General features: G+C 48.9%; 1 protein-coding gene across 1 annotated transcript; it reads left to right on the forward strand.

The window, feature by feature from the left end:
• The first annotated feature begins 222 nt into the window (after positions 1-222).
• Positions 223-11,910, forward strand: LOC134412267 (ras-related protein Rab-11A-like). The gene is made up of 5 exons (XM_063146147.1): positions 223-263; positions 3,995-4,190; positions 5,644-5,837; positions 8,791-8,871; positions 11,752-11,910. The coding sequence occupies exons 1-5, from the start codon at positions 224-226 to the stop codon at positions 11,892-11,894; spliced, it is 654 nt and encodes a 217-aa protein (XP_063002217.1). The 5' UTR covers position 223; the 3' UTR covers positions 11,895-11,910.
• The last annotated feature ends 3,596 nt before the right edge of the window (positions 11,911-15,506 follow it).

A 15,506-nucleotide genomic window follows, 5' to 3' on the forward strand; every position in this document is an offset into this window, starting at 1 on the left:
TGGGCCAATTAGAGCAAAGGAAGAGGGCAGCAAAACAACCAATGGCAGAGAGCGAAAGGCTACCTAAGGCTTCCTCTGGGCTGCTCTACCTGAACCCAGGAAATCGCAGAGTCGTGAGGTCATCTGCCGCTTTCGGGCCCTGGCGAGGAGGGAGGCGCAGGTGTGTTCTGCCGCCTCGGGAGGTGACCCGGCGTTCCTGGGGAGCAGCGAAGCTCAAGGCACTATGCGGGGCAAGGACGACGAGTACGATTACCTGTTCAAAAGTAAGTCAGGGGGGCGCCCCCCTTCCGGCTCGCTTTGCCTGCCCAAGGCCTGCGCTCTCCGGGGCTTGCAAGCACTTACTCGCCTTCTGCGCTTTGGGGGTCTGAACAGAGGGAGGGCGCCTCCATTTCCGGGGGTGACTGCTTGGACCTGGGGGACTGTGGCTTCCTCCTCCCCCCCCCGGCTCGTAATGCTTACTGGTCGTTTCCCGTCACCCCCACCCGCAATTTCCCTCGGACATGGCGCCTGAGCCCCCCTTCCCTCGCCCAGGCAAGGTGTGGAGCGCGCGCCTGGCCCCGCCGAGCCTGTCGGGTGGGCCAAGCCATCCCGCGGCTCAGCCCGGTGCCTTCTCGGCCGCCTCCCCGAGCAGTTGCGCGGTCGTCCATCTCCGCCCGGCCTGGGTCCGTTTCTCCCCCAGCCTGGGTGGCGTGGCCCCGCTGCTCCCTCCTTTTAAAGCGCTTCTTGAGCCGACCCCGACCCGACCCGACCCTCCCTCGTGAGCCGAGGCGTTCTCAAGGCGGCGGGTGCTGTCGTCGCTCACCCCGTGCAGAGCAGAACCGGGGGCAGCCGGTGTCGGGCGAGGTCGGGGAGAAGCAGCCCCTCGCTTGGGACTGGCTCTTGCCTCGGTGCCGGGTTGGTGCTGATGCTGCCCTGGGGCGCGAAAGCTGGCGGCCCGGGCAGGCCTGCGCCCTCCTCTGCTTGCAGCCTGCTGCCAAGCCTTAAATTGGGGCTTATGGCTTCTGTTCGGGCCTGAGCCCAACTGCGTGGAAGGGGAAATAGCCGGATGTGGGGAAATTCAGGTTCAGCCAGCCTTGTGCTATGTGTGTGACGAATACCGACAGGTGTGTGCGACACAGATAATACTGTTTTCAAGGTTTAAAACCAGAACTTAGGGGGTTGCAAAGGAGTCTGTCTTAAAAAACCCAAAGTCAAATCACATCCAGAACTAGGCTTCTTTATTTTTAAACGTTAAAAACACACATTCAAAGCCATACTCAGAGTGTTGCGCCATCCTGGCTCCCATACAGTAACTTTGCAAGCCATCTTTTGCAAGCGGCTTCCTATGGCCGTCTCCTCTCACCCTCAGGACCCACCCTTCTCCTCCAGCAATGATGGAATGACCACACTGGTCTACTTTACAGGGCCTCTGCAGAAGGCTAACGAGGAACTCCATGCGAGGCTGTAAAGGCTGAGAAGTGAGCTGAGCTGCCTTGCTAGTGGTAGTATTAAAACTAAAAGCCAGTGTGGCGTAGCAGCTAAGGTGTAGGACTGGGAGATCCGGTTTCAAGTCTCCACTTGGCCATGGAAGCTCTCTGGGTGACTCTGAGCCAATCACAGATTCTCAGGCAAACTACCTCACAGGGTGGTTGTTGTGGGGATAAAATGGAGAGGAGGAGGTGGAAAGAAGATGGGATATAAATTTAATAAATAAATAAATGGTAAAAGATGCATTGCCAGATATTTGAATAATGAAACTGGGGCATGTGTGTCTCCTTTATTCTGGCTTCTGAGTATGCACATGGGTTCATACTCATACACATGGGTTCATAGCCCTGGGGTGTCCATGTGCCCGTGGACGTCTCTTGCGGCACAAGCCACGTTTGCTGCCGCTCCGCATTTTTTACATGTATTTCTTAAGGGTTGTTTAAAAAAATTAACCGGGAGGCTGCAAAGTGAAGGGCTGCCCTCCGTCGCCATCTTTATTGGGGTTCACAACAATTGGCTTTGCCTTTTGGAGCCCAGTCTCCACCTCTGCCTTGTTCTTGGGCAAGTTATTTGTATTTTAGTCTCACCCGTTTGCCTTCTGAATAGTGGGTTTTTTTCTACTGGCCATGCCTGCCATGGCAGCCATTTCAAGAATGGGCAACGCGACCAGGGCTGCCATTTTGTTAGAGCGCCCGTGACACTCTCCACATTCCAAATGTGTTCACTGCCTCAAAAAGGTTGGGAATCCCTGGCTGCTACATGCAGGTGGCTCCTAACTTGCACATGTGAATTCATTGAAAGGTTTATTTACTACCCTTCATCACAGATCAAGTACACAGAGGTTCCCCCCCGCCCCCCGTGGTGCTTGATGTTCACCTCAAACACAAAACTTTACAGGTCCAAATTCTTGGAGTGAACCCAGGTGTTAGGCCTCATCCTGACCCAACATCTTTTACTGCTGAGGCACTCCTTGCTTCATGAAGTGAAACTCGTAGGAATGAGTAATGGTTGCTCATGAAATGAAGTCATTGGACTGAGCTTCTCATGGGCTTGCCTCCCTTTCCTTTGAAGAGGCTGGGACGGCAACTTGAGTGGCTACACACCTTCTTTTTAAAAAAACATTTTTTCACACACATCCACTGGCTCACCCATGCCCCACACCCAGATCTGGGTCTACAAACAGTCCTTTTGTATTCTGAGGAACAGATATCAGCGGTGGGGAAGCCATGCAGTGTGACAAGGGGAAGGGCTCTGATTCATGCAGGTGAAAGGAGGCTTTGAGTCCGTGACTTCTCCTTTCCTTGGCTCACTTCGTGGCAGTGGGGGGAGCCAGCCATTCCAGTTTAGTAGCATTTTACTGAGATGGAGTTGCAGGGACTGAGGCTCAGGGCCAAGAAGCTGTATAGCTCAGGCTGTTGAGCAGGCATGCACCACTCTCTACCAAGGCCGTGATTCTTAAGCCTCTTGCACCCAAGTCCAGGCCTCGTGCAGGAAGTGGAGGCCGCTGTTGGTCCTTGGCCAGAGAAAGGCAGAGAAGCCCAGACTCTGGATACTACTTCCACTCCAAGATTTCATGTGAGGAACAGCCTGGCTTTACTATCTGAGCACTCCTCCCTCCTGTAACTCATTGTTGAAGGGTCTACTCTGCCCACTATATTCATTGTACTTCTTACTGGAAACTATCCTGAGAACGTTATAGAGTATAAATTCCCAAACCCATTCTGTAATAGTTTTGTATTTCATTGCTCTGAAAGCCCAAGGGGTGTGTGTCCTTTTGGGTAAAGATATTTGGTGGTGGTGGGGAATATTATGTCATCAAACGTGCAAAATATTCTTTGGCAGGCTGTGCACTGCATGAGGCCTTAGTGTGCATTTGCACATGCATTTGCATGGGTGGGTGCTAGAGACAAGACTCATCTCTTCTCGGCAAAATGTAATTTCTAGAGACTCTGAATCCCAAAGAATGAGAAAAGTAGCCCATCTTGCTTTAAACAACAACAAAGCATCTCCAAAAGATGAAAATAGGGATAGTTTTGTTTGTTTTTACCAAGGACAGAGATTAAAATACAGGGTAAATATGGACTGTTGGAGCATGCACATTTATATCAGCCCCTGCAGATAAAGTTGCACAAGTGCCACTCTGCAAGGTTAAAAGATCTTCTCTGGAATATATTTCAGGTAGAAATTGTTTCAAAAGTGAGTAATTTAAAAGTATTTCTTCGACTATTAAATGTAATAAATAAATAAATAAATATACCTCCAATAATTATTCCTCACAACTTGCCCTTTCTCTAAGGAGCTTGGGGTGGTGTACAGGGACCATCTATCATTCATTCATTTAATTTATATCCCCCAAAAGTGATGCTCAAGTAGTAACTATTTTTATTATGGTGCTAACAGTACTTCCTTAATCTGTATTTTATCAATACAGATTAAAAACAAAACCTTAATTAAAATGTTCTTTCGTTAGTCATTCTATCATCATCATCATCATCATCATCATCATCAATGTCTTGCTTCTTTGCAGTTGTCCTCATTGGAGACTCGGGAGTAGGGAAGAGCAATCTTCTTTCTCGCTTCACCCGGAACGAATTCAACCTGGAGAGCAAAAGTACCATCGGCGTGGAGTTTGCCACCCGCAGCATCCAAGTGGATAACAAGACCGTGAAGGCCCAGATTTGGGATACAGCTGGCCAGGAGCGCTACCGGGCCATTACTTCTGCGTAAGTGCCTCCTTTGCCCTCGGATGTCATGGCGGTGTGCCAGAGGGGGCCATTTGCTCACCCGGCTTCTTTGGCCCTGAATTAGGCTTGCCAGGATCCTCTGGGCCTGGGGGGCAGAGCCTGGGAGCTCAGGAGTGGTGTCTCAGGGGCAGGGCTGGGGTCTAGTGGGAGGCATTGGCGTGCACGTGGGGCGGGGGGGAGGCACACCCTACTGTCTCCACGTCTGCCTCCTCTTTCCCTCCCCACTGCTACTTTTTGAATAGGGGCCTTTAAGGAGGATGGGAAAGCGCTTTCTGGAGCCTCTGGAAAATGTGTAATTCCCCCAGGCACATTAATGGTGGCCCCATTAGTACGCACGAGGGAATTTAGCACTTTCCCACCCACCATGCTCCAATCGGGGCCTTAAAGGCAGTGGGGGGGGCTAAGAAAGCGTGCTTTCCCCTCCTTTGCTCTAATTGGGGCCTTTTAGGGTGCAGCACACACCTATGATGGGAGGGGCTGGAGCTGAATGCATCCATGCGGAGGGAGGACTGGTGGATCAGAGGGCAGAGCAGGGCAGCTCAGGGTGCAGCCTGATCATGCGAGCTCTCAGGCTGCCCTGTGCAACAATCCTGAGACCAGTTCCTCTCCTGGACTCAGGACTCGGGCACCTGAGCAAACCCAGCTTTGACTTTTTGCACAAGATTCAAACTTGGGAATCACTTGATGCCGTTGTCAGGGCTAAGCGAAGAGACCTGGTCCTTCATGCGCTATGGGTAACTTCTAGAATTCACTACCATGGCTTAGATCAAAGGGCAGACTGCTCAAGATAACCGCATGATCTCTGGTCCCTTTTCCAACAAGGTTCTTCTAATAACTCGGAGAGAGGTTGGAAATGCAGGGTGTGGGCCTGGAGACCCCTGTGCAGGTGGGCATTGTGAGGAGAGCAGCCCACCACTGATGCTGTGCCATGCAGGAGCACATGGGCACAGTTAGTGTTGTGGTGGGTGGGGGCAGGAGGGGGTGGTGAGTTCTACTTTGCTCTTCAGGCAACGCGCAAGAGAGGCTGGGGACCTCCAGAACCAGCTTCTGTATTATTTCCAAACGTAAGACCCCCAGCGTCAGTGCTGAAGAATGCTGTTGCATGTGGAAGGAAGGTGTACTGCCCTCGGGGAGAGAACAGGACTAGTCCTTGAAACGGACACTTGCAGGCCAGGTGCCCGTAGGCCTCCATCGCAGCCGCTGCCTGCCTGAACCCTTGGCCCAGCAAAGGGGAATTTGCTACTGCTGGCTGAGTCACCAGGGTCCAAGGACGCTTGTGGCAGGCTGTGCAAATGAATTTGGGTTGTGAAACGGGTGATGAGTTTGTCTTGGAAACAATCTGCATGGGACACCACACCGGGGTGGTTTTTTGGTGCTGAGCGCCCCCTGATCCCGCATTGTCCCTCCTGCCCTCCTGTCCCACCCACTGCAGGTACTACCGAGGGGCAGTCGGAGCGCTTCTGGTTTATGACATCGCCAAATACCTCACTTACGAGAATGCTGAGCGCTGGCTCAAGGAGCTGCAGGATCACGCGGACACCAACATCGTCATCATGCTGGTGGGCAACAAGAGCGACCTCCGGCACCTGCGGGCCGTGCCGACGGACGAGGCCAAGAGCCTCGCAGGTACGCTCTGCCCCTCCCTCCCTCTCTCCCTCCCTCCGTGGGACTGTGACCTGGGCATGGCGTGCATTTCGTTTGCAGAATGCCTATGGCTCTATGCACCATACTGGGCTTCAAGGCAGCTTTCAAGATGAACACACTAACCCTTTACTGTAAAAGGATTAGCAGCCTAACCATGGCTTAGCGTGTTGTCCCATGAGAGCTACCCCGGCTGGCTTTGGGTTTTTTAAGGTCCTTGAGGAAGACACCCTCCATGCCCCCCCTCCTCCTGCAAGGATTCTACCTCCTCACCACCATGATGGTCATCTGCTGTTCTTGCTCCTCCTCCTCTTTACCACCCTTCCTACCCCTTTGGTTGCTTGGCAGGCAGAGAAAACCAGTGAGCAAGTAGGCAGGGGCACCTACTGCTCCTTCTTCTCATCACCACAGTTGCGGTTTTGAGCACACAGTGGATTTATGCGCATGTTCTTACGAAAGCATGGAATAGCTACTTCTAGAATGGGGAAATTTGCTTGAGCCTTTGTTCCAGATCCATAAAGCACAGACTATTGTTCTCAAAACATGCACATGCCCCACAGAAGAGAACACTGGCTTGGTCAGCCTACCCACCCTCCACCTAGTGCCTGGGCCAGTAGGCTATTTCTAATAGGGCCTACAAAGAAAGAGAGAGAGAGAGAGAGAGAGAAAAGGGATGTTTTGGGAAATTAGTGTTTGCGCTATGGAAGTGGCAGGATGGGCAATTGGGTGGCTATGCTACCATTGGAGCAGGAGTGCTGGTGAAGTGTATAGATTCAGGAGGGAAGGAAAAGAAATAGGATTTGCTGAGCCTTCAAAGTAAGGACAACCCAAAGGATTTCATGTCCTGGTTGGTTGCCAATAGTTAGAAAAATGTCGTAGCTGCAGAAAACCCGTGGGTTTAAGAACATCAGAAGTGCCCTGATGCTGGATCAGGCCAAGGGACCATCTAGTCCAGCACTCTGTTCACACAGTGGCTGACCAGCCATCGGCCAGGGATGAACAAGCAGGACATGGTGCAACAGCACCCTCCCACCCATGTTCCCCAGCAACTGGTGCACACAGGCTTATTGCCTTGAATACTGGAGATAGCACACAACCATCAGGGCATTGATATCCTTTGCCTGCAGTTATTGATCCAACCCCCTTTTAAAGCCATCCAAATTGGTGGCCATCACAACATCCTGTGGTAGTGAGTTCCATAATTTAACTATTATTAACTTTTATTTATAAAGCGCCATCAATGTTCATGGTGCTGTGCAGAATAAAATAAGACAATCTGCCATATGGCTTACAATCTAAAATCACAGTAACAGACAGGGGAGGGAGGGGGGAAACCAAATGGGGTAGGGGGCATTAAAACTAAAATATAGACTAGTATGACCACAACTATGGAAATGTTTCCTTTTATTTGTCCTGGATCTCCCACCAATCAGCTTCATGGGATGACCCCATTGGATTCTAGTATTTTGAGAGAGGGAGAAAAATGTCTCCCTATTCACATTCTTCATATTATGCATAATTTTATTCTCAATTCCTTTTCTTATAATGCCTAACATGGAGTTTGCCTTCTTTACAGCGGCTGCTCACTGGGTGGACATTTTCATCGAGCTGTCCACCACAGTCCCAAGCTCTATTTCTTGCTTGGTCACCGCCAGCTCAGATTCCTTTAGGTTATACTTGAAGTTGGGTTTTTTTGCCCCAACGTGCATCACCTTGCACTTGCTTCCATTGAACCTCATCTGCCATTTGGAGGCCCACTCTCCCAGCGTGGAGAGATCCCTTTGGAGCTCTTCACAATCCCTTTGTGTTTTAACAACCTTAAATAATTTGGTGTCGTCAGCAAACTTGGCCACTTCACTGCTCACTCCTAATTCCAGATCATTTCTGAACAAGTTGAAAAGAATTGGTCCCAATACCGATCCCTATGGGACCCCACTATTTACTCAGCCTGGATTCCAAATTCAGTAATGAGGTGCAAGCTTCAAGCTGCTCCTGAAGACTAAATGATCAAGGAGCCTCCAGAGGAATGACATTGATACTTTAGCCAACACAGTGATGATGGGAGGGTGAACAGGGGTGGGTGGGGAGCTGTTCTTAGAGACCCAGGAGCCACCACAATTTGGTGAAACACAGATTTAGATGGAGAGCCAATGGGGCTTCTCCTTAGGATTTCCAATAATATTGAAACATTGCATGTTCCCCTTTAGTAGCATTTCAGCCCTTCATAATCCTCTCATCAATCCTATCTTGTTGCTCTACAGCCATGAGAGGTAGAAACTTGCATTTCTTTCTTTCTTTCTTTCTTTCTTTCTTTCTTTCTTTCTTTCTTTCTTTCTTTTTTCCCCTTCCTTCCTTCTTTCCTGAAGAGGAAGAAACCTGGGATGCTCACTCTGAAGAAATTCTGTGTTCTGAACTTCTGCTAAGCTTTTGTGGAATCATGGAATAGTTATGAAGAAATGAGGAGTAAGATAGTGCAGTGGGTTATTAATGGGTGGTTATGGTTATAAGCAATGTTGGTAGAACATCCATCTTGATTGATAGCTACTTTCTGCTGCTGCTAGCCATCTTTCTGTTCTGTGGATAAGTGCCTAAGGGTGCAATCCTATGCATGTTTAAACAGAAAAAAGCCCTTCAACTCCTAGCATTCCCCTGCCAGCCATACTGGTTGAGGAATGCTGGGAAGGGAATTGGGAGTTGTAGACCTTTTTTCTGTCTACACGTACATAGGATTGCACGATAAAGGTTGGTACGTGCAAAGTGCATTTCCCTCTGGCAAACTCCCCACATACTCCTGGGAGAGAACTTCCTGGTTTGGGCCCTGGCATTTCTACTTCTGAAAATGGAGCGCTGGGATCTGAAGAGTTAATATGTAGGGTTAAAATAGTCGGAGAGATGTGTGTGCACAAGCCTTGATCTCTTTTCTCTTCACCTGCCACAGAAAAGAATGGCTTGTCTTTCATCGAGACATCAGCTTTGGATTCCACCAATGTGGAGACCGCCTTTCACAACATCTTAACGGGTAAGTCTTCTGCTCTTCCATCCCCACCCGTAGCGGGGCAGGCTCTAGCGGTGCTGTAATACAGGCGTGGGCAGAAAGCAGACTGCGCTCTAGCAGCTGTGGGTTACTGGCTGGTTTTGTGGGTTACTGGCTGGGTTACTAGCACTCTTCAAATACTTGAAAGGTTGTCACCCAGAGGAAGGCCAGGATCTCTTCTCGATCCTCTCAGAGTGCAGGACACGGAATAACGGGCTGAAGTTACAGGAAGCCAGATTCCGGCTGGACATCAGGAAAAACGTCCTGACTGTTAGAGCAGTACGATGATGGAATCAGTTACCTAGGGAGGTTGTGGGCTCTCCCACACTAGAGGCATTCAAGAGGCAGCTGGACAACCATCTGTCAGGAAGGCTTTAGGGTGGATTCCTGCATTGAGCAGGGGGTTGGACTCGATGGCCTTGTAGGCCCCTTCCAACTGTGATTCTATGATTCTATTATTCTAGTGGGCCACTTGGCCCCTCCTGGCTGTGTGCTGGGATCCTTGCAAAGAATACTGGACTATTTATTTTTTATTTTATTTATTTATCATATTTATACCCCGCTCCTTAGCCAAAAAAGGCTCTCAGAGCGGCTAGGTGGACCGTTTGGTCTGGCCCCGCAAGGCACTTCTGCTGTTCTTAAGAACGTAAGGCAGAATGGTGAAGCCTCAAGAACTAATGTGATTCTGAGTCTGCATTCTTGATTTATAAATCATGTTAGAAAATTCTCCTGGTACATCATTTGGGGGTTGGGGGAGGGGGAAAAGAGATGGAAGAGTTGGGGCTGGCATTCTTGCAGCCTCATTTGGCCTGAGGAAGGTTTCCGCTTAGCCAAGCAACTCAAAATAAGCTCTCAACTCCAATATTGAATTGCCTGCACATTCAGCTCCCACCTCCTAGTCTCAGGATGCCAGCAGGATCTAGGAGGCTTGTTGTGGTGGAGAGAAGTTATGGGTAGTTCGCTCAGCTGCTTCTGGGTTATGTAGTACTTAGGCAACCATTCACACAATTACTGCATCTGTGAGCAGCCATGAGGACCTAGCAGCCATGTAGCCTCTCTTGTTGCACCATAATTAGGCCTTATAAATCCTGCAGGTGTGAATCCAGCAGCAGCAGCAGTCTATGGGGATAAGGTGGTGTTATTTGGCAGAGTATCTTGGTTACCTTCTGGCCTTGGGGGACCTGTGGGGACTCTTGCAAGTTTTAGAGAGCGTTGTGGACATTCTCACAAAATGGCGGCTATAGAGGGGACTTGCCCATTCACCAGATACCTGCCATGGCACCCAGAAGGCAAACTGGAGGGAAAAAAGTTACTTGCCCCCAAACCTGCACCTATTTCACAGAAGGGTAACTGAGGGTCAGAGACAAGTAACTTGGCCAAGAAGCTTTTATTTATTTATTTATTTATTTCATTTCATTTCATTTCATTTCATTTCATTTCATTTCATTTCTACACCACCCCATAGCCAAAGTTCTCCGGCAGTTTGCAAAGGATTAAAACATTAAATATTAAAAATTGATATACAGAATTTAAAACCATAAAAAATAAAACAGACAGCATACAAAGACAGGAAAGGAAAGGAAAGGAACCTCTCGTGCCAGCACTTGAGTCATTGCTGACTCCTAGAGGGACGCCTGCTTTCGCTGTCGTTTTCTTGGCAGACTTTGTAGTGGGGTGGTTTGCCATTGCCTTCCCCAGTCACAGTTCCCTTCCCCCCAGCTAGCTGGGTACTCATTTTACCGACCTCGGAAGGATGGAAGGCTGAGTCGACCTGAGCTTCCTCTGGGATCAAACTCAGGCCGTGGGGAGAGTTTTGGCTGCAGTAACTGCTGCTTACCACCCTGCGCCACACGAGGCTCATACAAAGACAAAACCAGCTTTGAGCTCTCAGCCAAACCTAAACATCGGTCTGGGATTGATTTAAAAACTCAGCGTATGCTGCTAAAGGCAGGGTGGGGTCCAAGCCAAATGCCATATTCCACAGATTTGCTCCAGGCAGCACAACAAAATATCAATTTCACAGAAGGCAAACTGGTGATGGTCAGAGAAACGCACCCACAATGTACCCACACCACTCTGCACTCCAAGCCCAACACACCGAGGGAAAACTCACACCATGAAACAACAAGCCACACACACACACCAGGCAGAACACCGCCTCAGTCCCCAGGACATGGCCCTCCCCACCCTGCAGCCTACCTTTTTATTTTTTTCTGGGCAGCTGAGCACACCTCAAAACGGCAGGGCTGGGCTGCAGTGACCGCTTGCGTTGACCATGACCGCTTGCAACATGCAGCCACCAGGGTCCTGAAGGCCCTTGGGCAAGTCCCCTTGGATGGCCCTCAGTGGGTCTGCCTTCTTGCAGCCATTGTCAACAGGTGCTCCTCCTCCTCCTCCTCCTCCTCCTCCTCCTGGCTGCCGCTTGAGAGGCAGAGAGCCAGGGAGCAAGGAGGCCGAGACACTGGCCTCTCCGCTTTCTCACCACCTCTGTTGCCTGGGCCAGAACAAGAAGCAGATGAACAAGCAGGCTGCAACTTTGAAGGGGAGGAGCAAGTCCAGGGGGCTCCTGTCGGGGAGCCCCTGCTTGGGGTGTCTGGCCAGCCTCCCAGTTAAAAATGTGTCTGGCCAGCCTCCCAGTTAAAAATACAAAACTAACTCAAACAAACCTAAAACCTAAACTAAAAAAATGGTGGGTGGGTGGAGCCTGCTGAGCACTGACAAAAGAGGTGTTTGTGGGCGCATGAGTGCCTCCAGGTGCCATGTAGGGGGCCTGCCACCTTAATTTCAAACCCTTCTGGTCACCCAAATGGGCTCCAGCCATCCTCTTGGCCTGATCTGTGTTTCTCGCCTTTTGTTGACCTCCAGAAATCTACCGGATTGTATCCCAGAGGCAAATTGCTGGCGGGCAGCCAGAGACGGAGTTCAGCCCCAGCAGCACCATTGAGCCCATCAAAGTCCTGCCCACCAACCAAGAAGGGAAACAAGCACCCTGTTGTCAGAACATCTAACTTGCAGGAACTGTGATGGCAAACAGAACATCTAACTTGCAGGAACTGTGATGGCAAAGTTGGTTGGGCCAGTCCGAGATGACGAGGCAGGCAAGAGAGTCGGCAGCTGCATTCCCTGGATTCCAGTGCCTCCAAGAGGAAAGACCTGCTCTAGATAAATCCAGGTTCTTCTTCTTCCTCCTTCTGGTGCCCAACCGCTACCATATCATTGTGCTTCATGTGTAGATCGTTCCTTTCCTCCTTGCTGAAACGCACATCCTTAGGGGTGGCAAACATTGGTTTGCCTTCCAAAGTGGTGGGTTATTTGAAGCTACCTGTTTCATCCAGCTGAGACCCACCTCCACCAAAGCCATGTCCTCTTCCCCTGGAGAGGCTGCTGCTGGGAGCACATGGCATGAGGAGCACTGCTGGCACAAGGCCTGTTCCAGGAAAGTGGTGGATTAGCAGTGGGGAGAGGGGAGGTATCCAGGTAGCTGATCAATTCTGCCCTCTTAAATTTCTTGCCGAAACTTTTCCTGCCTTCTGTATGTGACTTGGTTTGGGTACAGTCTTTACTAGCTAGTCAGTTGTGGTTTTGCACACATAAATTGATTGTAGGCGCACCCCATATCTCTAGAATATCAAGAGGTTGAGCCAGTTGGCCTCTGCTGCTCTCCTTGGGCACGTCGGATGGCAAAGCGGACAACCTGTCCTACTATTAACTTAAACAGGAGTTAAATTGGATTCATTCTCATGGCTTTTCCCAAAGCAGCTTGGGAATGGTGTTGTGAAGGTGCCAAATCTTAAAAATCCTTCACTTCCTCATATAACCACAACTCCCCAAATTTCCTTCGAAGGAAGCCATGATGAATTAGGCCTGTTTAAACCATTTTGCTTCTATCGGGTAGACATGCTTCAAATCCCGGAATTCCACTCCTATGCAAAGCCTGGTCTACTGACTCAGTTGCCGGCCGTTTAAAGAGGCTGCGGAAGGGAGGCCAGGCAGAGACCGGCCTCGCTAGGAGATGGTGACCCTTGGGTGCCCCTCCGCTTGGGAGCAACGTGCCTTCACAGCAAAACATCTGGAGGAGGACCATAAGTTGCCCACCCCCGCTTTATGTCAACAAGGCAGCTTGAGTTGCTTCAAAGCACTGGATGTTAAGCAAAAAAGCACTTGTTAAAAGCACAGCTGGGCCTGGCTGGGGGGCACGGTTGGCCTGGCACTTGTGGTTCGGGAGCCCACATTCACCCGCCACCGCGCCCCGTGTCAACTTATCGTCATGCTGATGACCACTTCCACTCATTTATATGGATTTTAATATGGCAAGTAGATGCATTTTAATGTGTGGAATGGCCTTCCCTTATTGCTCTGGAATTTGTTTTGTGTGTGTGTTGTTGTTATTTGGTTTGTTTGTTAAATAAGTGTTTAAATAAAAGCTCTCTAACAACATTGCCAGTGTTTCAAGGAAGTCTGATGTAGTAGTGATGGGGGGCTTCAATTCCCCCGATATCTGTTGGGAGACAAATACTGCCAAAAGCAGCTCTTCCAAGAAATTCCTGAAATGAGTGACTGATAACTTTCTCCTACAAAAAGGAACTAGAGGATTGGCAATCCTTGACTTGATATTGACCAATAGGGATGACTTAATGGATAAAGTGGCAGTTACCGGAACTCTGGGGGAAAGTGACCATGTCATACTTGAGTTCTTGCTTTTAAAGCAAGCAAAAGCTGAGTGTAGCTATACATGTACTCTGGATTTTAGGAAAGCTGATTTTAATAAACTCAGTAAGGTTCTATGGCAAGTGACCCTAATAAGAAAAGGACTCCGAGACGGTTGGGAGTTTTTTAAAAAGGAAATTTTAAAGGCACAATGACAAGCAATTCCAACAAGGAAAAAAGATAGAAGACAACAGAAGGAACCAGTGTGGCTCCACAAAAAGCTTAGAGATGACCTGAAAACAAAAAAGGATACATCTAGGAAGTGGAAGGAAGGCCAGGTTACAAAAGAAGAGTACAGACAGGTAGTACAGAAGTGCAGGAATGACATCAGGAAGGCTAAAGCTGAGCATGAGCTGAGGCTAGCAAGGGATGCTAAAAGCAATAAAAAGGCTTTCTTCAGATACATGAATAGTAAAAGACAGAGGAAAGAAATGGTGGTTCAACTGCTTAATGAGGATGGCAAATTGATAACAGATGACAAAGAAAAGGCTGAAGTGCTCAATTCCTACTTTGGCTCAGTCTTCTCCCAAAAGCAGGTCTATGACTCCCCTGAAAAAATAAGGGGGGGGAGGAGGAACCTGGGAACTACAGACCAGTCAGTTTGGCTTCCATTCCTGGGAATTTGTTTGGAGCAGATTATTAAGAAGTGAATCTGTAAACACCTTGAAAACAATGCAGCGATTACTAGAAGCCAACATAGATTTGTCAGGAACAAATCCTGTCAGACTAATTTGATCTCATTTTTTGATTGAGTAACATTCCTTGTAGACTGTGGGAATACTGTGGACATAATATATCTTGACTTCAGCAAAGCTTTTGATTAAGTGCCCCATGATATTCTGATTGACAAACTAGCTAAAAGTAGGCTTGATGGAACAACTATTAGGTGGATCCACAGTTGGCTACAGAATCGGACTCAAAGAGTGCTTATCAACGCGGTACCTTTGCAAACTGGGGGGAGGTAACAAGTGAAGTACCACAGGGCTCAGTCCTGGGCCCAGTGCTCTTCAACATTTTAATTAACGATTTGGGCAAGGAGATTTATTTATTTATTGCATTTTTATACCGCCCAATAGCTAAAGCTCCTGGGCGGTTCACAAAAATTAAAACCATTCAAAGTATAAAACAAACAGTATAAAAACATGATATAAAATACAATATAAAAGCACAACCAGGATAAAATCATCAGAAGTGCAGAAATACAAATTTAAAATACAAATTTAAAACAGCAAAGTGAAAATTAAATTTATAGGCTGTTAAAATACTGAGAGAATAAAAAGGTCTTCACCTGGCATCTGAAAGAATATAGTGCAGGTGCCAGGTGAATCTCTTTAGGGAGCTCAATCCACAGCCAGGGTGCCACAGCAGAGAAGGCCCTCCTCCTGGTAGCCACCTTCCTCACTTCCTTTGGCAGGGGCCCACAGAGAAGGACCCCTGAGGATGACCTTAGGGTCCTGGCAGGTACATATGGGAGGAGGCGTTCCTTCAGATAGCCTGGCTCCGACCCATTTAGGGCTTTAAATGTTAATACCAGCACTTTGAATTGGACTTGGACTAGCAGCCAGTGAAGGTGGAAATGGACTGGCGCGATGTGCTCGTTGGCCAGGCCCTGTTAGTAAACCTGCTTCCCTTTTTTGTACCAGCTGAAGTTTCCGGACCGTTTTCAAGGGCAGCCCCACGTATAACGCATTGCAGTAATCCAAACGAGAGGTTATCAGAGCATGGATCACTGTAGCTAGGCTATTTCCGTCCAGATAAGGGCATAGTTGGTATATCAACCTAAGCTGATAAAAGGTGCTCTTTGCCACCGAGTTCACCTATGTCTCAAGTGACAGTTTTGTTGAGTTATGGCTTTAGAAGCTGTTTAGTTATTGCACAGACTGGGTTTCTGGCACATAACCTTTTGTGTTAAG

This window comes from Elgaria multicarinata, chromosome 21 (assembly GCF_023053635.1).
Source record: "Elgaria multicarinata webbii isolate HBS135686 ecotype San Diego chromosome 21, rElgMul1.1.pri, whole genome shotgun sequence".
In the NCBI taxonomy this organism is placed as follows: Eukaryota; Metazoa; Chordata; class Lepidosauria; order Squamata; family Anguidae; genus Elgaria; species Elgaria multicarinata.